This window comes from Crinia signifera, chromosome 7, assembly GCF_055691185.1.
Source record: "Crinia signifera chromosome 7, ASM5569118v1, whole genome shotgun sequence".
Taxonomy (NCBI): Eukaryota; Metazoa; Chordata; class Amphibia; order Anura; family Myobatrachidae; genus Crinia; species Crinia signifera.
The window spans coordinates 34,835,710-34,861,102 of record NC_139223.1 but is presented as its reverse complement, the minus strand read 5'-3'; the positions used below and the strand labels follow the sequence as shown (position 1 = coordinate 34,861,102).

Sequence of the window (25,393 nt, the reverse complement as noted above, 5' to 3'; positions counted from 1 at the left end):
TGCACTACCGGCAGTACGGTCCGTAGCCCATAGGCTCAGAATGGCAATAGCCCCAGGACCCAATGCGATGCTAACCGATGTTGATACAGCGATATTAAATTAGCATTATCGGGTCTAAAACTCGCTAATTAATACATATGCCACATAATATCATGTATTCAAGATCCATTTATTACCATAATTTGTCATATAAATGAACACTTACTATATTGAATGCAGAATAGGCGGTTATATAATATTCAAAAGAAGCCATGACAGAGTAGTCCCCGAAGTAACCCTGTATAAAGCTCACGGTGGATGTTTCCGAGTGTACACATTTCTTGTCTAGGAGCAACAAAACAATACAACGCTTATTAATACTGTTAATGTTTTCCGTCAGCCATCATTGTTTGTAAATAGAAAGTACACCGCTTCCTCTATCACAGGACGGAACGGACGCCATAACGTTTGTGGTTTTATGGATAGGGAGCTATTGTTGTATATTGTATCGTAGTCATTACTGTTGGGAACTGCTCAGCTTACCGTTTGCTATGAAGCTGAGAAAGAAAGCGAAGACGTCCTTACGGTTTGTCTCTCCAGTGCTCGCATAAAAGGCGCTCAGAGAGTGCACCCTATAAAACAGAAAGTTTACTCACATAAGCCTTGGGCCATTCATGGTAAAGACAAATCTTAGAATGTTAAAGAGGTTGTTTTGTATTGCAACATTGTGCGTTTGACAGGAGCCTCTGTTTTGCTATGCTGTGCTGTTGGGGAACCCTGCTTCTTCTACCAATATAATTTTCAGTCTGCAAGCTCCTGCTGCCTCTATTCCCCTCCTCACATCGTGTCACGTGCAGCCCTGTCCTTACTAATAAATCACTAATCTCCTGATATACTCTGTGCTGTTGGGGTACCCTGCTCCTTCCACCAATATAACATTCTGTCTGTGACCTCCTGCTGCCTCTATTCCCTCCTCACATCATGTCACGTGCAGCCCTGTCCTTACTAATAAATCACTAATCTCCTGATATACTCTGTGCTGTTGGGGTACCCTGCTCCTTCCCCCAATATAACATTCTGTCTGTGACCTCCTGCTGCCTCTATTCCCCTCCTCACATCATGTCACGTGCAGCCCTGTCCTTACTAATAAATCACTCATCTCCTGATATACTCTGTGCTGTTGGGGTACCCTGCTCCTTCCACCAATATAACATTCTGCCTGTGACCTCCTGCTGCCTCTATTCCCCTCCTCACATCATGTCACGTGCAGCCCTGTCCTTACTAATAAATCACTCATCTCCTGATATACTCTGTGCTGTTGGGGTACCCTGCTCCTTCCCCCAATATAACATTCTGTCTGTGACCTCCTGCTGCCTCTATTCCCTCCTCACATCATGTCACGTGCAGCCCTGTCCTTACTAATAAATCACTTATCTCCTGATATACTCTGTGCTGTTGGGGTACCCTGCTCCTTCCCCCAATATAACTTTCTGTCTGTGACCTCCTGCTGCCTATATTCCCCTCCTCACATTATGTCACGTGCAGCCCTGTCCTTACTAATAAATCACTAATCTCCTGATATACTCTGTGCTGTTGGGGTACCCTGCTCCTTCCACCAATATAACATTCTGCCTGTGACCTCCTGCTGCCTCTATTCCCCTCCTCACATCATGTCACGTGCAGCCCTGTCCTTACTAATAAATCACTTATCTCCTGATATACTCTGTGCTGTTGGGGTACCCTGCTCCTTCCACCAATATAACTTTCTGTCTGTGACCTCCTGCTGCCTCTATTCCCCTCCTCACATCGTGTCACGTGCAGCCCTGTCCTTACTAATAAATCACTCATCTCCTGATATACTCTGTGCTGTTGGGGTACCCTGCTCCTTCCACCAATATAACATTCTGCCTGTGACCTCCTGCTGCCTCTATTCCCCTCCTCACATCGTGTCACGTGCAGCCCTGTCCTTACTAATAAATCACTCATCTCCTGATATACTCTGTGCTGTTGGGGTACCCTGCTCCTTCCACCAATATAACATTCTGCCTGTGACCTCCTGCTGCCTCTATTCCCTCCTCACATCATGTCACGTGCAGCCCTGTCCTTACTAATAAATCACTCATCTCCTGATATACTCTGTGCTGTTGGGGAACCCTGCTCCTTCCACCAATATAACATTCTGCCTGTGACCTCCTGCTGCCTCTATTCCCTCCTCACATCATGTCACGTGCAGCCCTGTCCTTACTAATAAATCACTCATCTCCTGATATACTCTGTGCTGTTGGGGAACCCTGCTCCTTCCACCAATATAACATTCTGTCTGTGACCTCCTGCTGCCTCTATTCCCTCCTCACATCATGTCACGTGCAGCCCTGTCCTTACTAATAAATCACTTATCTCCTGATATACTCTGTGCTGTTGGGGTACCCTGCTCCTTCCACCAATATAACATTCTGTCTGTGACCTCCTGCTGCCTCTATTCCCTCCTCACATCATGTCACGTGCAGCCCTGTCCTTACTAATAAATCACTCATCTCCTGATATACTCTGTGCTGTTGGGGTACCCTGCTCCTTCCACCAATATAACATTCTGTCTGTGACCTCCTGCTGCCTCTATTCCCTCCTCACATCATGTCACGTGCAGCCCTGTCCTTACTAATAAATCACTAATCTCCTGATATACTCTGTGCTGTTGGGGTACCCTGCTTCTTCTGCCAATATAATTTTCAGTCTGCGACCTCCTGCTGCCGCTATTCCCCTCCTCACATCATGTCACGTGCAGCCCTGTCCTTACTAGTAAATCACTAATCTCCTGATATACTCTGTGCTGCTTGAGGACTTAGCATATGTACTAAGCTTTTGAGTCTCCCACCACTTTATCACTCTCTAATGCATAGTACACCAGCTCCTCAGTCTTAGAATTCCTGCTGTTTACAGTCTTTTCCTCACATCACATCACTGCCACTGCCCCGTCAGATACAGCCTTGTCCTGATGGAAACATCACTAATCTCCTGGTATCCTCTGTGCTGCTGTAACATCTCTGCACAGAGAGCTCCACTGCGGCACTTGCAGCTGCAGGGTGCTCGGCTGTTCCAGCTGCACCCCTGACACCAACAAAGCCCCACCTCCAGGCTGTTCTTGGCCCACAGCTCATTAAACATTAGACAATCGAAGGGTGACACCTTCAATGGTTCCCCACCAGATGGTTTCACACCCTCAAGATTACCCATCAATGTACCAATGTGTGTTGTCATAGACTGTAATCATCGATGGCCATTCCCAGTCATTTGACTAATCATTAGAAGAGCTTGAATATAAAACTTTATCAACCATCAGTCATTACCACCAGTCCAACATGGCTGAATGGGTACAGTCAGCACTTACAAAGCTTTATAAGAGTCACATGCCATGGTCCGAGGGATTTCATCGAGAATACTGCTGTTAATAGCAGTTATTACATATTTCAGCCTTTCCGAAAACCATAGGGTAACACTTTCTGCCGATATGTCTTCCAACTGAAATAGCAGTGCTTCAACTGCGTAATGCACAAATGCGTATTTTGCCTCGTCAGTTATAACAACACCCTAAAGAAAAGACAAAAGAACATGTCAGTTAATCATTTACAATGTTATCACAAGCTTGGGCTCAATAGGACCAGGAACTGTATCTGGTCACAGACTGGTTGGTGTCTTTTGGCAGAGACCCATCCCTTGGCCACATACACTGTTTACAGTTTGAACAATATGGGGTCTATTCACTAAACTTTGGAGAGCGATAACGTACCAGCCAAATAGCCCCTAACTGCCAGTTTTCCCTTGGGTGATCACACGCATCAGAATACTACATACTTACAACCCCCCCCCCAATTATTGGAAATAAACTGTGGCAGCTAACGCACTCGCTGCATATTTTTCAAGTTATTTTTACTAAAATATTAGGGAAAGGAGTGTTTTCACACCCTTCTCAGTAACACAGGGGTGTACTATTATGGAACTGGAGGTAAATTTGCAAACCTCTCCTCCAAGCCCATAAAATTTGTACATTTTTTTAGTAGCCATGTTGTATTTCCCATACTTGTAATGGGAAATGTGATCTTCCTGTATTTACTGGAAGAAAACACGGCGTATGTGATGTCATCCCGTCACGCCATTGAAGTTAAGAAGAGCCACTAAGAGAGGAGCAGGCTCCGTGCTTGCTGAAGACAGGGTAAGAGGGGGCTGGAGGGACACAGGGCAAGGAGCATGACGGATATGGACAGTGAGCTGCTGGAGTGACAGACAGATGTGTATACTGTGAGCAGCATATCTGTGGACATTATGTGAATAAGGGGCACTACTGTGTGATTTATTATGAATAAAGGCACTACATATGGTGTAATGTGTAAATGATTGTGCTACTGTGTGTTGTCATTTTAATTGGAGTTTCCATTTTGTGACCACACCACTTCCTTGTGGGACCATTATCCCTTTAAGGGAGGTAGGCCACAAATTGCCCGGCATTGGTCTAGGCCAGGGGTAGCCAACTCCAGTCCGCGAGAGCTACCAATAGTTAATGTTTTCCAGGTCTCCTCACAGAATCACAAGTAAATAAATGAGCTCCACCTGTGGATCATTTATAATGTGTCAGTGAGTGATGAATACACCTGTGCCTCAGCTAGGTGATCTAGAAAACGTGCACTGTTGGTAGCTCTCGAGGACTGGAGTTGGCTACCCCTGTTCTAGGCCCTGCCTAATGGGGGGGGGTAGTGTTAGAGGAAAGGAGTTCCACCCAGCGTAGCACAAGATCAGATGACTGACTGGCCACCCAGACCTCCAGTAACCGATACTGGCTGCAGGCATACTTGCCTACCTGACCCTCTCCATGCGGGAGAAAATGCTCTGTTTCTGGACTTCCCTGGTAATGTAGGATTGCCATAACCTGTGGGGAGCTAGGTAAAGGTGTTTCACCACAGGTGCTGGCAATCATACATTACCAGGGAAGTCCAGGAACAGAGCATTTTCTCCCGCATGGAGAGGGTCAGGTAGGCAAGTAAGGCTGCAGGTAAACGTGAGCTGAAGCGCGTTCACTATCTCAGGGTGTTTTTCTGCCCTTGTATGTGTTATTGATACATTCTTGGGGGAGCAGCATGTATAGAAAAAGAAGTTAAAACTCAAAGTTGTAAAAGTACTTTTAAAACTCATTTATTTATTTGGCAGTGGATATCCTGGTGTATAAATGCTTTCAGCAAAGAAAATTCTATAATGTACATGTTTTTGCTCTGGTTGTTTACAGAGGCAAAAGAGGTGAGAAAAGAAATGTATAGCATACTGTAGTATAGTTATAGCCTAAGCATATACTTCATTAACCCAATATAGGACAGGGGGATGGAAGCACCGAGAAATATGACAACTGGCAGCGAATAACCTCTGAATTGTTTTATGTAAGCAGAATGTGCCCCACATCCCAAGAAAGACAAAGTAATGTAAATCAGATGTCATATCAAAATATTCTCTTTGGGTTTGTTCCAATTTAACTTTTATATAAAATATACGTATCGATTTATGTATTAAACCATAAACTCAACAGCTTGAAATAAGATATTGTTAAGTATCAGTTTTGCAAATGTCATATGAGCTATTAACTAATCATTAGTATTTTCCCTAAATTTGCAGAAATCATTAGATTTCTAATTAAAGTATCCAGCGTCCAACCCTAGTGGATGGTAGGGCATGAAATACCGCCTGTCGGCACACGTCTTGTCGACATGGACACCGAAACGTACCACCACGCCCCCTCATTGCACTCGCCATGCTATTTTATTCTCGCACCGCACCCTAGTGCAGTGGTTCCCAACCCTGATCCTCAAGTACCCCCAACAGTGCACATTTTTCAGGTCACCCGGCAGGTGCACTCATTATTCAGACACACTTTAAAAGATCCACAGGTGGAGCTAATTATGCCACCTGTGATTCTGTGTGGAGACATGGAAAACATTCACTGTTGGGGGTACTTGAGGACCAGGGTGCTGTGCTCTAGACCACAGGTTCTCAAACTTGTTCCTCAGGACCCCACACAGTGCATGTTTTGCAGGTCTCCTCACAGAATCACAAGTGAAATTATTACCTCCACCTGTGGATCTTTTCCAATGCATCAGTGAGTAATAGATGCACCTGTGCAATTGCCCAGTGACTTGGAATATGTGAACTGTGTGGGGTCCTGAGGACCGAGTTTGATAACCACTGCTCTATACGAGATGCATCATGGCTTGGAGAGTAATAGAGTCGAGAGAGGTAAAGTACCAGCCAATCAGCTCCTAACTGTCATGTTACATACCATGCTTAAAGAAATGACAGTTATGAGTTACATAGCTGGTGCATTATCACCTTCAATCTTATTTCTTCTCCAGGATTAATACTGTACATCTGCCCCAGTGTTTAGATGCAGTTTAGTTTCTTGGGCAACTCTACTCCGATTGTAAATTGAAGGAACGTTCAGAGAATATTTCGTTAGTAAGTTCCAGAAAGATTTAGAACACCAGGGGTGAGATTTAATTGGATGAGATATTCAGAAAGTGAGAGATTTGGGAAGAAATCTCCAGGTTTTTTAAAGCGGCGATCATTTACACTGCAAAAGCAGTTTTATTTTGCAGTGTAAATGATTGCCGCTTTAAAAAACCCTGGAGATTTCTTCCCAAATCTCTCACTTTCCGAATCTCTCATCCTATTAAATCTCACCCCAGGTCTTAATTGATAATTAAGACAACAAAACTCCTGGCCAATGTCGTTAAGCAGTAAAAGCAAATGATATTATCAGTATTATTATGCCTTATAAATCATTCCCGCACTGATAAGTTAATGAGCCCCATGTAGTCTTTCTGCAATTGGTAGCAGTTTTGGGGGGATTTAAATGGAAATCAATAACCTACAAATCCGAGTCCCTGCAACACTCCTGCTGGAAGGAAATTAATTTGCAAGGCCACCTGCCAAAAGGTATTAATAAATAATAACCTTTCCTCTGTAGCATTGATTCCCGGCAGCTGATTGCTGGTAACCCCATATCTTACCTGGTAAAGAGACCTCTTCCGTCTCAATTTGCCAACCATATTTTTTTCCATTACCTATGGGAAGGTAGTATGGGTGTAAAGCGCTATTTATATTCAGTAGCTTACAGGGGAAAAATGTGTTATAAAATAGTGGGAATAATTGTATTGTATCAAGCTTCCGTGAGTAATAAAGTTGGACAAAGCATCCAACCTGCTTATGATAGTTATCTAGCGCAGTCTTTGAAATGGCAAAAGCTGATTGGTTGCTTTGGGAAACGTCTCTCACTTTGTAACAGTGACCGCACGTTGTTGACCGTGGAGCAAGATGGCAGCACCAGGACACATGGCTTGAGAGAGGTGTAGAGTACACTGTCATAATAAAGAGAGCACAGTGTGCCCAGAGTGTGCACATGATTGTTGCTTTCAAATACTTCCAGAAGTTTGCTTGTACTTGTTGGAGCCAGAACAACTATCCCCCATTGTTAAACGCAAACTCTCCCACAATCCTTTGCACAGTAAACCACTTGTCTTGTGCTTCCTGCCAGCCACCAACAAAAACTGATAAACATTGTTGTGGGACTGGGCAGCGAATGAGTTACCCAGAAGCGTTAAAACAGCATGTAATACAGTTCCTGGTTTTGTTATGTAATTAAGTGACCTCATAGAATCTCGTTATTACCGTAGAATAGACTGCATTGAAACTATCGAAGAATGCACCAGTTGCGTCCAGGTATCCTTGTGGCATAGGGTAATTGGACTTCAATGCGGCAAAGACTTCATTAACATATTCAACATCGATCACGGTTATAAAAAGCCCTGATGCTTGTCCTATCTGGAACGGAGTTAGTTCTTTCAAGTGGGCAGTCTAAAAGGAAATGATGATAAATAAAAAAAAATAAGGTATTTTGAGAACTTTATATACTTGTCTCTATATAGGTTTATATCAGTCTCTATATATAACTTATGCTGCGTTCTCATTGCCGCCCCTGCAAAATCCCGGGTTTTTGTGCACAGAGCATCTCAGCTCTACAGACCCCATTCATACTGCACCTTAGACCCGGGAAATTCCCGTGTCTGCCCCGTTCACACGGCTTCCCCTGGTATGCCTGCCATCAAGTGTGTGGCATCTAAGAGCAGCTTTGATTGGATGTTTAAAAAGTATCTTTGATTGGCTGTTTAAAAAGCAGCTTTGAGAAATGCAATGAACTTGCTTTTTTGCATTTTGTGAGAAAAACCCGGGTCTAGCCTGTTCACACTGCCATACACCCGTGTATTACTCAGGAAAAACCCTACAAAAAACCTGTGTGTAATTCCCGGGGCATAACACCCGGGAATTTCACAAAGACTCTTTCACACTGAGACAGGACATGGGAAATTACTGCTTGCCCTGGAAAAAATCAGGGTTTTTGTGGCAGTGAGAACGGGGTATTAGAGGATCAAAGAAACACATTAAAGAAAACCTCAGGAACAGCAGGGAGGAGAAGAATAATGTAATTAGTGAGAAAATCTGCGTACACACCATGCGATATCGTTAGTGAAGGATATCGCTAACGATATCCCATGAACTCCTGGGGAATAATCTAGCATTAAAACACTGAACGGTATCATTACCGATATCACTGCAGTCAGTGATGTCACAGACAGAGGCCCCTGTCAAACATGCAGTCACTGATGCTATAGTCAGATCTGACATCACATTCAGATGACAGGGGGATTGTTAATGATATAATGGGTACACACTAAACGATATGCGTTAACGATATTATCTGTCTATACAGCACTAAGGAGGGGATATATTAAATCTTCTAAAGCAGACATGTCCAAACTGTGGCCCTTCAGCTTTTGTGACACTACCCATCCCAGCATGCCTTGCCATAGTTTTATCATTCCCTAATAGCAAAACTGTAGCAAGGTATCATGGGACTTGTAGTTTCACAACAGCTGGAGGGCCACAGTTTGGCCTGTTCTGAAGATATCAACCAGATTCCATAATATACCCATTACATACTCTAAAATTACATCTAGGGCAAGATTACTGCCGCCCGAGTTCAGCAGCAGTTCAAGATGTCCGCCGAACTCGGACGTTTTTTTAAAGGGGAATTAACTTAGAAGGCAAAACCATACCTTGTAAGTTAATTCCCCTTTAAAAAAATGTCCGGGTTCGGCGGACATCTCGCACTGCCGCTGATCTCGGGCGGCATTAAATCACACCTCTAGAATCAAATTTGTCGCTTGAGGAAAAACCTCCACTTGTCATCTTTAGAAGAAGTGATACATCTCCACTTAGAAATGTAGATCCGGGTTGCTAAAATCTCTGAGAATTGTCATTTTTATTTAATTTTTAGTTCATAACTTTTTAGTGTGATTTAATAAAGATGATAGTATAGAGCAATTCCTCTTACCAGATTGTAGCCAGGATTCAATTTCTTAATTATGGTAACGTTAACATAAGTCTTAAATCCTTTATAGTTATCATCGAGCCAGTTGTCACTATTGCAGGCTAGAATGGTATAGCAAAGACAAAAGTAAAATAAAAAAAATGTTAATTGGAATGAATTCTTAACCAAAAAAAGCATTTAACCAACATTCATTCTCAAACTTTATATTGATCTGTGCAGCGGGATGTAATGCAGTCAAAAATTCATCTGAGGTGCGGGATACCGGCCAAAAACGTGGCCATTTTTTTTTAAAGCGGCAATCATTTAAGGGCTAAACCATGCCTTCAAAAACATTGCTGCTTTAAAAAAATGTCCGTGTTCAGCCTCCTGTCAACTTGGACTATATTACATCCCGACACTGGTTTCAGCTCTATGTACAAGTCGAGTCGGCCATATATACAGGGATTTATTTACTAAGGAGTTCTATTGAAGATAGGATGTTGCTATGGACAACCAATCAGACACTATCTATTACATTCTAGATGGTGCTACAAAAATAAGTACATTCTGATTCATTTAATCATTTTTGCATGCAGGGTAATTACTGCCTATTTTTGAATGTAGCACACAAATACTGGGCAGCTTTATTTTTACACTGAAATTTAAATGTGAGCTAAGAGACGCCCCTCAGGGAGCACAGGGTATGCCCCCAAAGTGGTGGAAACCGAGGTTATGATGCTACAAGGCCATGCCCACTTAGCATGAGGCCCCGCCACTTGTACGAGAGTAGGTAGTCCCACTTGCCGCACCTAGAAATTTGAGAGGCATGTACATGGTTTTGACAAAGTGTAAAGGTACTTGGTTTTTTAACTCAAATTCAGCCTCAAAGGGCTGTATTCAATTAACTGCAGTCATATTATGTTGCTTTCAGACTGCAAAACTGGCTTTGACCCTGTATTTGAAAATGTTTCCAAAAACGGGTCTGCCAGGTAAAACCCCTCTCACACCGCATCTCTTAAACGGTAAGTGCGTTTTTTTTTACACTGGCAGACCCTTTTTGGAAACTTTCCAAATACAGGGTCAAAGCCAGTCTTCAGCGCCCCCCCCCCCCCCCCCCCCCCCCGTGGGTTAACACCCTCAAACACCCCCCCCCCCCCCCCAGGGCTAACAAAGCCCCCCACCCCCCCAGGGCTAACAAGAAAAGTGACTTTCGGAAAATGGCTGCCCCCATACGAAAATAGGAAAATAGGTTTTCCTATGGGGCAGCCATTTTCTGAAAGACACTTTTTTTCATGAGTGCTTCCGACCATACTGCACTGCCGGGATCCGCAATTACGGAGTTACCGGCTGCTCGGGGGGGGGGGGGTTCTTAACACATTGCAGGGGGTGGGTGGGGGGAGTCGACCCACGCGCGGGTGGGGCGGCGGGGGGCGGCTCCAGTGCTGTGAATATTTAATGAGCGCTCATTAAATATTCACTGCGCTGAATTTAGGACCCAGCTCATTGGCTGGGTCCTAAATACCGTTTCAGACCCGATTTTGATGCCAAAATTCCGGGTCTGAAACGGGTAGGACCCTCCATTTTAACCGTTTTACAAAATCGGCTTATGTTAAATGGTAAAGTGGTCCTGCTCCTTTCAGACCGCACAGATTACCATTTTAAAACGGTAAAAAATCGTTTTTTTAAGTGCGGTCTGAAAGGGGCATTAAAGTACCGGATGGTACCGGCGCAAGGATATCCAAATACAGCCCCTTTTCCCGTAGTAACTTTGCCATTAAAATGCATTAACCCATAGATTGCAGGAAATGCACCAGGAGCTATGTTTTAATGAGTTTGCTCCAACTCGATAAATTTACTTACTGTAAATTTCTGTTCAAGCCACCCACAGATCGAGCAGAAATCTGTGTTAAAGTGCAGCCAGCGGGCTTATCTCATGTTGTTATTAAATAGCCCCCGCAGACCAATTAGATTGCGGTTAATTACAGTGGCTAATTGGATCTGGCCCAAAGTGTATCTGGTGCAAGTATTGGTATTAATGTCTTTCATATAGTCTGTATAGACCTCTATAAAGTATCTTTACAGAACCACAAATACACTTACTCATGGCTTGAAGGAAGTCATTGATAAAGGTGAGAATATTGTTAATTGTATCCATGCTCATGTAATTTATCTGACTTGCAAGGCCCTGAACACTGAAATAAAATTGCAAAAAAAAAAAGTTAATTCAGAAGATTGTAATAAAAAGGACATCAATTTATTTTCCATTGTCTATCATTATTTCATTTGTGTCCCGTTACAATGTATAAAGTGAATGCCTTCCTCATCTCTATTGAAATGCTCTGCAAAACTTCACTAGAGCTGCACCTTTTCTCTGGAACTCTTTGCCTCATTGTCTCACTTTCCTCCAAAGCTTCAAACTTTCAGCAGATGCTTCAATTTTCTACAGAACCTGAATATGACTCTTCCTAACGTAAAGATTGTATTACATTTAAGCCTTTGTCTCACACAGTCTATAACTAATATGTCACTGGTTTTTGACATCTTTAATTTTGGATTCGTAAATATCTGTGATCCCCTGTGTGAGCTCTACATACAATTTGGACACTTTAATAGGAGTTGTTCAGTATAACACAGTTGGGTAAGTTTCAAGTATTAAAGCTTCTAAAAATGATGAGAGGTGATGTTGCCCATAGCAACCAATCAGATCCTGTCTACTATTTTCTAGGGTGCAACAGAGAAATCATAGACAGAATTTGATTGGTTGCTATGAGAAACATCACTTCTTTTAATTTTTTAAAGCAATGCAGTGTTGGCTACTTACATTGTTTGGAAGTTGTTGCAATCTTTAACCACATCGACGGTCAGGTAAGACAGTTCATTACTGGTAATAGATGCCACAAATAAAGTAAAGTATTTATTGAAAAACAAATTCCATTCCTCATAAGTGAAAATAGAAAACTGAGTTTCCACTATTCTCCAAAACCCGCCAAAAAGCAGATTGCGTACATCAATGTCCGCAATAATTGTTATTTTGCTCTGTAAGAAAAAAAAAAACAGGGTAAACGCATGAAATTTGCTCCCTTAAGCGTTTGACAACACAATCACATTGAGCAACACATCACAACAAGTGCATAATGATGAATTGTTCTGAATCACTATGTCGCTCAACCCATCCGTCTTCACAACTTGAATGTAAAAAAAATTAGCTGGGTGCCTCCGCCTGGTTGGCCAACTCCTGTCCATTTCAAAATGGAGGACACCGCGATGACCAGAGGATGAAAGTTGATGATAATAAAATATGTTAGGACCTTAGTCAAGTACAATATAAAGAAGTTATCATTATATCACTGTGGAAAACAAAAAAATGAAGCTTTGTTGAGGTAAATCCAGCAAGTTCTTTAATTATCTATATTACCTTGCATAACATCACTCACCGTCATACTCAGTCTCTCTAGAAAGTCCAGTAACGAGATATATCCTTGATTCGTAAAGTAACCGATTAGAGCTGAACAATGGGATTCATAGAGTTTGGGATTTGCATCGGTGAGCAAATTGGTCATTACGACCATATCGGTTATCTGGACAATGTTCAGAAGTGCAATGGCTTCATACTGGAAAACAAACGTGTGTACATACAGTATATATATATATATAGAATGTTAAGATTGCAGGACACAAGGAAAGTGAATACATCGCTTAGCCTGTAATCTGACATCATTGGAACATTTTTTAATCACTTAATCACAAAGTTCATAGAGAATTCTCCGAAATGAACACAAGAGCGTCTTACCCCATCGAATGCTGCGTTGAGTTGGATCAGCTCACTATAAGAAACAACCTCTATGGACGACCCAAAATTTATCATCAACCACTGTGTGCTGGAAAGTCCATGGGAGCACGCTGAGCCTGAAAAAGAATATGACATCATCAATGTTGTCATCATCCGCACTCAAGAGCACAATAATTCCATAGTTGATACAGAGAAACAGTTCACTGCTACAGTGAGAGTAGAATTGCAATGCACAGTAGCAGTGACCAGTAGGCCTCTGATCAGATACTTGCAAATTAAAATAAAGAAGCAGATTTATTAAGCCCGATGAAGTGATAAAGTGTAAGGTGATAACGCAACAGCCACTCAGTTCATACAGAAACTAACATTTTTCAAACCCAGCCTATAACTTGGCAGTTAGGAGCTGATTGGCTGGTGCATTATCACAGGCCACTTTGTCACTTCACCAGACTTAATAAATCTGCCCCAAAGTGCTTTTAAAAATGTAAAATTGATGATAATTTCATGCAGAAACATTAAATATGTCAAATATTATTATTATTAATAATAATAATAATAATATTGAGGTGCAAATGTAAAATGTCATCAGTTTAGCCTGGACATTATGCAATTATTTTACAGTTAAAGTTCCATATTCTGCATTCTTACTTTATAAAGAGCCCAAATTTAGTGGTACTACGTTCAGGGCTGCAGGGAGGGGTGTGAGCTCGATGCTGTCGCCCAATGATTCTGGACCCTGGGGGGGGGGGGGTCGACACTGTCACATCCCCTGCATCTGGCTAGCAGTGCACCTGGCATGGCACACATCTGCCAGTAGTGCTGCTTGTACTACTGGCAGCTGAACAGTTCCTACTGCCTGTGGCTTTGCCCCGTGTGTAATGTCACATGTTTGAGGGTGGAGCCAGTGCTGAATATCATTAATGACCGATGTGCTCCCGTCCATGAGATAAGGCAGGTGCAGGGCCTGGTCAGCCAATAGGCTGATCGGGCTGGAGCACTGGGTCCTAGGGGGTGCAGCGCCGACGCAACAGTTGCTGCGGTGGTACCAACTACTGGAAGCCAACACAGGGGTAAGCATGATGACAGCATGGAATCTGCAAAAACAGTTTTCTCAAAATAGCCAACACCTTCTAGGAGACAAGCAGTAGAGGACCTACTAGACCTCACTACCCAGCACTACCAGGAAGTGCAGATTCCAGGATCGCTTGTACACTCTGAGCATGTAACCACCCCTTGCAATGAAAATTTAACTCACCATGGCAACGAACACGTAAACCCTGGTGACAAACAAGTAACCCCTGGCAACGAGCATGTAGGTAATTTTTTTTAATAAATAATGTATGGGAGGGCAGCAACTTTATTAGCCTAGGATGGCTGGAACCCCTAAGCAGGCCCTGGGCAGGTGAATAGTGTTTGGTCATTCTTATTATATATAACATGAATGCATTTACAATGGCCTTCACCCATATGAACATATTTCCATTAGATGCCTATATTTTCTCTATTTCATATACTGGATTTTATTTCTTACCTGAATTAAGTGCCGTAGTCAGAAAATTCACCCTGAAGGTCATCAGTGCCTCCTTGGTATCATTTGAGAACTTTGTATAGGCACTGTCCAATTTGCTGCCTCTGCAGGCAAAGAGAATATCACGTAACAGTTATATGATGAGCAATGATAAACGTGTGTGACAGGATAATGGAGATCATTGATTGGCAAAAAGTTGTTTGTACAAATTTTTGATCTGTAAACGTTCTGTCTTCCATGGAAACAGATGGCAGCTTAGCAACAGTTGGAGGGCTTTGGCAGCGAGCATCCTGATTTGCTGCTGACAGTAAGGGGAGTGGTATTTTCTCACCACTAACCTGTCGAAACTAAAGGACCCCACAAACTGCTATAAATTGTCACAATTTCTTGATCCCCTGACGCCTGGGTTGGGGAACCAGAAAAAATCCAAAAGTAAAAAAAAAAATCATGATTCCCTAAAACTTTGTGATTTTTAACATGACAACATTCACTGATCATCAATAGATCCAAATGACGGATCTACATTTCTGGTTTACTTGAGGGAATGGCATCTAGAGATCTATAGGGGCTTTATGCACAGGTTACATGCACACAAGCAGCTGGTCAGGGCTATTTTCAGAAGCTTATCAATAGCCATCCCGATAATTAGAGCACCATAGGTACATTGGCCTTAAAAAGTTACAATTGAATGAACTTTACAAGTACCTAGAGCAAGTCATCAAGACATTTACGTAGACTTTACACCGCCTCCCTCAAATATATTTCTTAGCGATTTCTTAGCGAGAAGTATTCAACAGAGCAAATAATGCATTCTTATCTTACTTACATGTTTTGGAAATCTGAGCAGTCCTTGGGTTGAAGCATGTTTATGATGGTCACGTTAACGGTAACTAATAAAAAATTTGGTAGGAATGTCCCTAAGACTGGAAGGCAATTAGTTTCCGTAGCACTGTTATAACTCGTTATTGTGATGGACAGTAAATTAAACAGAATGTCGTTGTCAGCGGTGATGGAATCCATGGAGAATGCACCCAGGAATTCAGCGGTATAAGAAAACCCTTTGGATTGCAGTACGGTGAATACAGCGGAGGCCGTCTCCATGCTACTAAATGCATTGGTATTCTCAACGTATTGTGCCACTTGGGGGGCTGTGAGATCGGCTAAGGACATGCTCTGGAAAGCAAACACACAGGTCATGGATTAATTTCTTTCTGGCATATCCTATTAATATTGTACAACTTGGTCCCCTGGACCCCATACGGTCTACATTATCTAGCCCTAGCAGTGGAGGGGGAGCAAGTGCTGCAGAAGGTTTAGGATCACGGCAGATTCCATGCAATCTGGCTAAAACGGCCCTGAAAGATGCTAGAGGTCCCACAAGGGGGTGCAGTCCGCACAGCACTACCCGGAAGTGCTGGATTCTGGGAGCGCTGGGAACACTGGGAACCTGCAACGAGCATAGAATGAGCATAGAAACCCCCTGGCAATGAGCATGTAACCCCCTGGCAATGAGCATAGAAACTCCTGCCAACAAGCATATAACCCCCTGGCAATGAGCAAAAAAAAAACCCTGAGAATGAGTATGTTGGTGAAAAAAATGACAATTATATCGGCTACTTACACGTGGCTAACCCCTGCCCGAAGAGGAAATAGTCATCAGTCCGAAAACGTTCGCAATGGATCCAGCAGGTGCCAGGACTGATGTGTAGACAAGCAACTGCGCATGCACTTACACCCAGCTTCTGTGAAATGCACTGATTGCAGTCCATAGAAGCCAGATTGGGCTGCATGGTAAAGCAGGGAGTGGCTCCCTACAGGAAGCCAGCTCTTTACTTATAGCAGCACAGACTGGCAGTCCACGTTCCAATGGGACTGCCTGTCATGTGGATGACTGGCAATGTAAAGAATAGGAAGTGCCTGCCAGTCACAATGTCAGATGGCGGATTTTACCTGGGGGTGGCTGTAGCCCATAGGTATAATCCGCCGCTGAAATTAATGTATGGGGAAGGCGTGGCATAAACAGTTTTTTTGGCAGGGGGCACATCATTTCTAGTTACACCACTGGGTCACCTGGCATGGGGAGTTGTGTATCGCCAACTTTCACATTTTTTAAATTCCAGAGATGACCTGGAAAGCATGCACTGTGAGTGGTCCTGAGGACCAAGATTGAGAACCTGTGATATAGAATTGATGATCAGAAGCTTACCAACTCCTCCTTTGTAAAGATCATGACAAGGTCAATATAGGTCACATCATTCTTGAAACTCTTGAGATAAGTTGACATTACAATGCCTACTGGTCCGGTGCCACAGGCTAAAGAGACAAAAGCAATATAATTAGTGTGATAATGTGACGGACCTAAGAATTGTTTAAACAACAATTTATACCAGAGATTGGAAGTTGGAACATTATTACTAACAATTAACTTTGGCCATATACATTCACAAACACCGGACCCAACTTTTACACATTTAGGAAATTTGGACTCAGTATTAAATAAGGTTATTTGATATTTACATCTCACTGATCTGGTGCTAACTAGGGCCAATACGTAGGTAAACGCATGTCTACTGTGATCGCATCCACATTGCACTTGTGCCACAGTCACATCTGAGTCTCAATGCTAATGGCAGAACAAAGCTCTTCCCTGGTGAACATCTGACGGTGCAAGGGCTAAAACAGCTTCTGTCAGCATCTATTGACAATAAAACACCACATGGGGCATCTTTAGAGGCCACCATTGATTGCACCTGCAAAACTTGCCCCAACTCTATGGCAGGTACAGGCACTTTCTCCATCCAAGCAAGGCCTCCTGCTTGAGTGGTACAATGTCTTTGCATACAATTAATTTCAACAAGATGTGTGTGACACTCTAATAGGACACAGCATCTCTTGGAGCCTTTTTACCCCCACTCACCCAGGGGTGTTTAAAAAGCGGAGAAAGCATGTGTGCAAACTCTGTCTATGCCCCTTCTCTCTCTCTCTCTTGCCAGTACCATAGTCCCTGTCTCACTAGCGATGTGCTACCGTCTAATATTCCCTCACAGGGCTCCAAGAAAATGGCCGTCACTTATCCTGTGCTTTTACCGGGCTTCCATAACGGACTCAGAGTGCTGAAGTGGTGAATAATTAAAAAAATGGGTGCAACACTAAAGATACATCTGCAAAGCTGAGTTTGTGACCAATTCTGCATCGGACCCAAAGATAATGGCCCTTATTCTGGTTGGTGCGGTAATATCCGCATGCGTTCGTGCCGCCGATGTTTTGTGTCTGCGCATGTTTAGAGGCGTCTCTGCGCATGTGCGAGCGGGGCGTACGGCCAAATTCCGCATGAAATGTGAACACTACGAACAGGGGGTGGAGAGGGGCGTGAAGGGCTATTTGGGCTCATTACCATATGCATACGCCCTGCGTTTCATGGGCGTTCCCATGCAAACGCTGGGCGTACGTATGGTAATGCAGTCGTGACGCACGTGTAGGGGGCGGACATATGACATCGCCGGATGTCAGCTGCCCGCCCAGATCCCTGCTTTTGCACGGAGACCATCGAATGATGGGGGAGGTTCCCTGAGATGGAGGAGGTGTATTCATGAGAAATACACTTGCGGTCCGTGCGGACAGCTTCTTACCGCGTACGGACGGAGTTGGCACGGTCCTGGCCGCATATTCGGATCCGGCAGCACCAACCAGAATAAGGGCCAATATATTTTAAGTTATATCTGGTGCAAATATTAGCCACACCCACTTTTAAAATCGCTTTCACTTCCGCTATACGGACACCTTAATATGTTTTTAGAACCATTTTGCTCTAATATCTCTTTTATGATTTCCCTAGGCCTGGCCCAATATGTTATGTTACCTTTATTACTTTACATGTATTCTGCGTCCCCTTGCGGGGCTTGCTGGTCTTTACAATGAAAAATCGAATCGCATTGCATGCCTTAAGTAGTGGCTTGCAATGATAAAATCGGGCGCCCAGATAATACACAAGTACCGGCGTATATACTGTACAGATATTAGGCAAGGCCAAAAGTTTTTAATTGCTTTAGCTGTGAATGTAAGGATCGGCATTCCCCACACAAAAAAGTAAAATAAATGTTCCTCTCTGACAAGGTTAAACTGGACTGGAAGCACAGTGGGTGATTGGAAACATTTTCTATTACTCACAATGCTTCTTCACGAACCGAATAATCCCTTGCCCAATTGCTCGTTTTGTGTCATTGTCATACGAGGTATACCTCACATCCAGTGCATTACCACTAGGAGAAAGAAGGATGGTTAGATGTAAGTCAGATTTATAACATATTTCCATAGCCCACAAACACTGTAGAGGTGTATCGAGAGTAACAGTGACTGCACTGCACCAAAATACTAGTTGGACCGGGGGCTCCATAGTTCTTCCTCCTATCCCTCCACACTCTGACACCATATAAGCACCAAATCATTCTATTGACTAATTATGGGGTCGGTATTTTAAATCCACAGGATAACACAATGCAATTTGACGGAACTCCAGCTTAAGTTCTAGACTGGTGCCCAATAAGAAAGTTATACACCAACTCGAGGGACGTCTCTAAAATGCGTTGCAAAAGTGTCAACTGAATAAAAAAAAGAGAAAAGAAAGAGACTTATATGGTGAAATGTTGGATTTAATAGTAAGGCTCCACTGAGATAAACTAATGTATTCATTGTTTTTAAGTAATAGCTTTTTATGATGGTTCCCATAAAAGAAATAACATTGAAAGAATATTTCCCTTTATGTGAAAAATGTTTCGTATTAAAATTTAGAGAACCAGAAAGGGTGAAAAAAGAAATATGGGTGAGATTTAATAGGATGAGAGTTTCAGAGAGTGAGAGATTTGGTAAGAAATCTCCAGTTTTTTTAAAGTGGCAATCATTTACACCGCAAAACCAGTTTAATTTTGCAGTATAAATGATTGCCGCTTTAAAAAAACTGGAGATTTCTCACCAAATCTCTCACTTTCTGAAACTCTCATCCTATTAAATCTCACCCTGAGTGTTTAAAAACTGTTTGTAATGGGCTAGTTATGCCATAAATAAAAAATTATAATAGTGTGCCTCTTATTTTATTCCATTTGATGGGAGAAGGTTCCGGTCTGTTATTGTTGGGGGAAACAGTTGTAAGGGAGAATCGCAACAATTCAGCACCCATTTGTATTTTATGAACAGTTGTGTCATGCTCATAGACCTCACTGCCAGAGCAAGACAATTTATTCTATAAAGGCCCTCATACACTCTACGTTTTGGGCCCGATTCCACCCATTTCCAGACGATTGGGCCGAGAAATCGGGGGAAATCGGGCAATATAGCATGTGTCTGACGTCCTATACGATCCGATGTGTGGTCCCGTGCATCAGACCCGGAGATCATACGTGCTGTATGATCATACGCACCCTTCTGGTGTCAGGAAGTGAGAATCGCATGTGATACAACGCATGCAGAAGGGCCACATACGATGTATTGCGTGTGTGCGTTTTCACAATGTTTATACAATGGATACATTTTATCCTTAAGACCAGTGCAATGCATGATCATGTTCAACTTACACAGCCATTATCCCGACACATGTTACAGGGAGATTGTTCATACAATCCAAAGTGCTGGGGCTAAATTCGGGCATTGCAAAGTACAAACTCTCCTGGAACGTAGATGCCAAGCGACCGCTTCCTAAATCGTTCATTTGTATGAGTTTTTCCAATGTGGCAGTTATTATGCCACCTTTAAATCCAGCTGGTATAGAAGCTTCAGGAACCTGAAAGACAGCAGATGCGCATAAGTGATATTGTAAATTCCATTGTACATACAGTATGGACGTCACATCAGAAATGTATTCTTTATTTGACCCCCTACATGAAAAGGAATGGCAAGTGGTCCATTGGGTACGGTAGCCCATTATAACTCATATACAGGGCTGGGGCAAGGCTTCTCGGGGCCTTAGACACAACTTCAACCTACTGCACCCTCCCCAACTGCACGCTGCCACCAGTGCCTACTTTCTAGCCCCTCAAGAAGTGTGGATGTGGCCACTTAGAAGTCCCACAGCTGCCACCTGCATTAAGTACAACAATGATGTCTACCTCATAGGCAGTTCAATAGCAATGACCACACCTACAAAGAACAGATCACGCCCACTCAGCGCTAGTCACGCCCACTCAGCCCCGGCCACGCCCACTCAGCACTGGCCACTGCTGCTCATAATAGGCCCTTGAACATTTTCACCCCCAGACCCATGTGGCCCTTTACTCGTCCCTGCTGTTTCTGTATTGTCAGTGGGACCAGGAACAAATCTGTATAGACAGTTAGTAGTACTGCCCACATCTAAATGCTACAGTGTGTAACATATTAATATTATTTGCAGGTGACAATCGCACTTTATAGCTACTTTTATAATCTCTGTATCCTTCCCAGGATAAAAGTAAATAAGAGGTGGACAGAACCGGATTTAGCCCCCATATTCCGTGAGGCAAGCTCATACGGAATTTTCATATTTAAAGTGGTATACCAGTGGCTATGGCAACCTTTATGGCTAGGACCAACCCATAATCCTCACAATGTAAATCACAGTGTTTGCTGGATGATCTGCCCCTGGAGGTGGAATATTTTAGCGTAGCATGTGGTTGGATCAATGGGCAGCCAATAGCAAATGCTGCTGCTGTAGATGGGGGCTATAGCCAAGCGGCTTGTCCAATGAGCTGTTCCAACAGCCTCCACCTGCAGCTATTTCCATCCAGACCCTGGCCAACTCTACTCATTTCAGTTTGCACTGTAGGTACTGCAAATGGTGGATCAACCTGAACCAAGGCCATACCAGAGATACTGTAGAACTTCAGGGCTCTGGATGATACTTACCGCAATACTAATGTTGTTCAGAGAATACATAAGTGTCTCCAGACTGACTTTTGACACGAGTTGGGAAAGCGCGATTTGTGAGAGAACAGCGTTAGTGTCCACGAAGAAGCAGAGGAAGATTGACTGAAGGATGTCAGAGGAGATTGTCTCCACCTAAGGGGAAAAAAAGAGTGAATGTGGGTGCAACATTACCCCAATGTTCATCTCACATGGTTTGCAATGTATGTAGGCCCCATAGCAAAAATATATAATGGCCCATATTTATCACCCAGTGGTGGAAAATGTATATAACACATGTTACTTTGACAGGGAAGGTGGCTCCTCTCAGCTGTGGACCCTGTAGCAGCTGTACCCGGTCCAGACTGGGCTGGGGGGAATCCATCCCCGGAACCTGAGCTGCAGTGACCGTTTTGGCCAAGCCTAGTTACAGTTTATGCAGCCGCCAGGTCCATCTTGAAGATGGCAGCGCACAGGCGGGTCACTAGCTGGCCATGTTGCTAAGTCTATGGTAGGGAATATGTCCCACAGAGCTTCTGTTACCTATGGAAATCCAGTAGGAATAAGACTGGGAGGACCAGCACCTGGCATTATCTGAGGAGCCTGGCTATGCTATTTTGAATTGATAAAATTTAGCTTTTAACGCTTCTATTCTGTTAGTCAAGGTTAGTTATTACTTGCAGTAACCCTAGTGAGGCATAGGGTGAAACGAGGGCCGCCACCACTAGGCAGCTTTAGGCATTTTCCTGCGGCGCCGTCCACTGGAGGGTGGTACTGAGCCACCGCGGAGAGCAGGAAGAAAGCTGCAGCAGCTGACAAGTACGGTACCCAGAATTCATCCCAGCAGGGAGCAGGTGAATCAGTGAGCAGTATGCCCCCACCCCCCTTCCCTTCCTGGATACACCCGTGGATCAGCGTTAAACCCGCTGCCCCCCCTCCTGCTGGTCATCACCGGCAATCTTAGGCGGGTGTAGCACCCGCACCCACCCCCTGTGGACCGGGTCGGAGCGGGTGAGCGGAGGGGAGAGGGGGAGGAGGGGGGGAGAGCAGGGGGTCACCTGGGGCACTGGCAGGGCTGCACAGGCCCTGGGTGAATCAAAAACATTGAGTCTTGGTTCTATGTACTAAGTCTTGGTAGACAGAGACAAGTACCAGCCCCTAACTGCCATTTTCCAAACTCAGGGGTGGATTTATAAAGGGTGGTAAACATCCAACTCCTAACTGTCATGTTATAGGCAGTACTTGAAAAATGGCAGTTAGTAGCTGAGTGGTTGGATGTTTAGTACTCTTAATCAACCTCTTTTTAAAGCTTAAATCACCTGCCCCCATAGTCTTTAACATTGACGATAGGAGCTGATTGGTTAGTACTTTATCTCTCTTCGCTTTATCTACCTCCAAGGCTTAGTACATAGTTTAATTAACTATGAGTCAAGTTTATGGGCCAGTAGTGTCTACTCGTCTCCTGGCAGTGGTGGGCATATGACCCTTCTTCGGACCATGCCTATGGCCGTACTTGATTGGCACACTTGAGGGGGGTGCTCACTTGGATAATGTTCAACTGATTCTAAGTGATTGGTACTAGTGTGGCCAATCCCGGGATCGGGATCGTCGGGATCCCGGGATTTGGCCTAAAAAAGTCTGGGATTTCAATCCCGGGATTGGAGAATCCAATCCCGGGATTTCGGGATTAGACTGCGCATGCGCAGTCTAATGCCGGGCAGCGTCTGAGCACTCGCTCAGACGCTGCCCGGCTGTTCCCGTAACCTGACCCGGCGTGCGGCCTGCGTAGCGTGACAGTAGAGGTCACGCTGCGCAGGCCACACGTCACCAGTGACCGCCGGCTGCCTACCCGCCTCTTCTCTGCCGCCCGCCAGCACGCCGGCCTGACTCCACCCACCTGCCCGCCTCCGCCTGCCCGCCTCTTCTCCGCCGCCCGCCTGCCTGCCTCCGCCGGTCTGCCTCCGCCCGTCTGCTGTCTTCTATGGAGGTGCACTTGCCGGGAGGCACCGTGCACCTCCAAACCCACTCCCGGCCGCCCCCCACACCCTAATGTAAGTAGATGTGCGGGTCGGACGGGGTGGGTCCTATGCTAAAAATTTTTTTTTTTGGTGGGGATGCCAATCCCGGGATCCCGGGAATCCCGGGATTGAGCATTTTTCAATCCCGGATCCCGGGATTGAAAAAATGCCCCGGGATTGGCATCCCTAATTGGTACCGTAAAACAGAGGAAACCATACCAAACTAAACTTACCGATGCACACGCAAACTGTTGCATTGAGTATTTGCAAACATCAAAATATGAGCCAGCTGCCAAAAGCCCATTTAGCTCCATACTGGGGGGGGAAAAGCGGTAAAAAGATTAGTTGCAAGTATACGTGTTTAATAAAAATTATAATAAAGTGTAGCATCACATATATGCAGTTCCATACAGTGGAGGACGCCATTTTGTGGGCTGAAACAATATACATAAGAGTACTGTACTGCATGTAAAATCAGCACTCAAAATGGCCGATCTCTCTGTGTCTCAGTGATGTTACTCCTATTTATGATTATCATTAGCGGTGGCTGTGGCACCAACACTATAGTACATGGAGGGGCTCAGCATTCGGCATAACTCCCCTTCTAAGCCCGGCCCAAGACTCCAATTGGTTGGTTCCAAGTGGGGTCTGGGTGCAAGAGTGAAGCTAAATGCAGTTTCCCGAGTGCAGCGATGGGGATATGCGTGGACACAATGAGGTCAAGAGCTGCAGAGTTGTGGGATAGCTGAATTATTAGGAGATGGGTGGAATTCTACAGACAAAGGGAGACATTTTACATGTAAAAGCATTGAAGGCAGTCTCTGATCTGACTTGTTTAAAGTCGTATCTGTTTTGTCAGAAACGTCCGAGAAATGTTGAATTCATGGCAGTTTTCTAATAATCTGCGGTCCTTTCCAACGATCCTCTGACCTTATAGTCGGAACATTGAATTTTGACCGTCGAGTTACTGTCGGATCAGACGAAAATGGCCCCAGATTCCGGCTGTTGGAACGCTCCGACAGTCAGAATTCTTGATTAAATACCCCCCATAATATGTTTACCCCGTAAAGTCCAATACAGTTCAGATGAATATACTAATCACTTTTTTTTAATATGCTTGAGAGGTTTGTCACTGCCATTGCATACTGCCGAGAGGATACGGGAAATATTTAATTGAAATAGGATACTCACACGCCGGGCACTGATGGACATAGAGCCGCACCTTTGGAACAGTAAAATAAGTTAATTATAGGGGAATATAATTAGAGCTTAACTGTGTGCTATACAGCACCAATGCTAAATGTACTTACCCGCTGCAGCATAGGAAGGGCACTGCAAGAAAACAACGGTAAAGAAATAGATGTGAATATAGTAACTCAGGGGCAGATGGCTACAGGATGAAATAATAACTTCTCCCAGCAACTATTTGTAATATGTTATCATTTACAACTAGCAATAAATACATAAAAACTAAATACATGGAAAACAAATATCAGAAATCATAAAAATATTATTTGTATAACTGCACCCCATTAATGTAGATACTAATATTCAGTATGTTATCTGAATTGCAATATATATATATATATACCCAAAACAGCGGCGACACTCAAGCCAAAATAAGACACCGAGACCAGCCTTTAAGTCAACGTTTCAATGGCCATTTCCCATTTTCATCAGGACATGGGAAATTCCCATTGAAACATTGACTTAAAGGCTAGTCTCCGTGTCTTCTTTTGGCTTGAGTGCCGCTGCTTTTTTGGGTACTGTGTGACAGGGCAATTGCCGTGTCAGCATCACGGAAGGCAGCA

General features: G+C 43.9%; 1 protein-coding gene across 1 annotated transcript; it reads right to left on the bottom strand.

Annotated features, from left to right (window-relative positions):
• Positions 1-172: 172 nt before the first annotated feature.
• On the bottom strand, positions 173-25,215 carry LOC146021164 (uncharacterized). The gene is made up of 18 exons (XM_083154965.1): positions 24,893-25,215; positions 24,774-24,804; positions 23,816-23,897; positions 21,568-21,720; positions 20,265-20,470; positions 18,865-18,956; positions 16,904-17,010; positions 15,524-15,870; positions 14,701-14,801; positions 13,170-13,285; positions 12,814-12,990; positions 12,201-12,415; positions 11,480-11,571; positions 9,404-9,501; positions 7,681-7,866; positions 3,365-3,564; positions 523-611; positions 173-324 (listed from the first exon to the last, which is right to left on the bottom strand). Exons 3-18 carry the CDS (start codon positions 23,894-23,896, stop codon positions 173-175), a joined length of 2,412 nt encoding a protein of 803 aa, XP_083011091.1. The 5' UTR covers position 23,897; positions 24,774-24,804; positions 24,893-25,215.
• Positions 25,216-25,393: the final 178 nt, after the last annotated feature.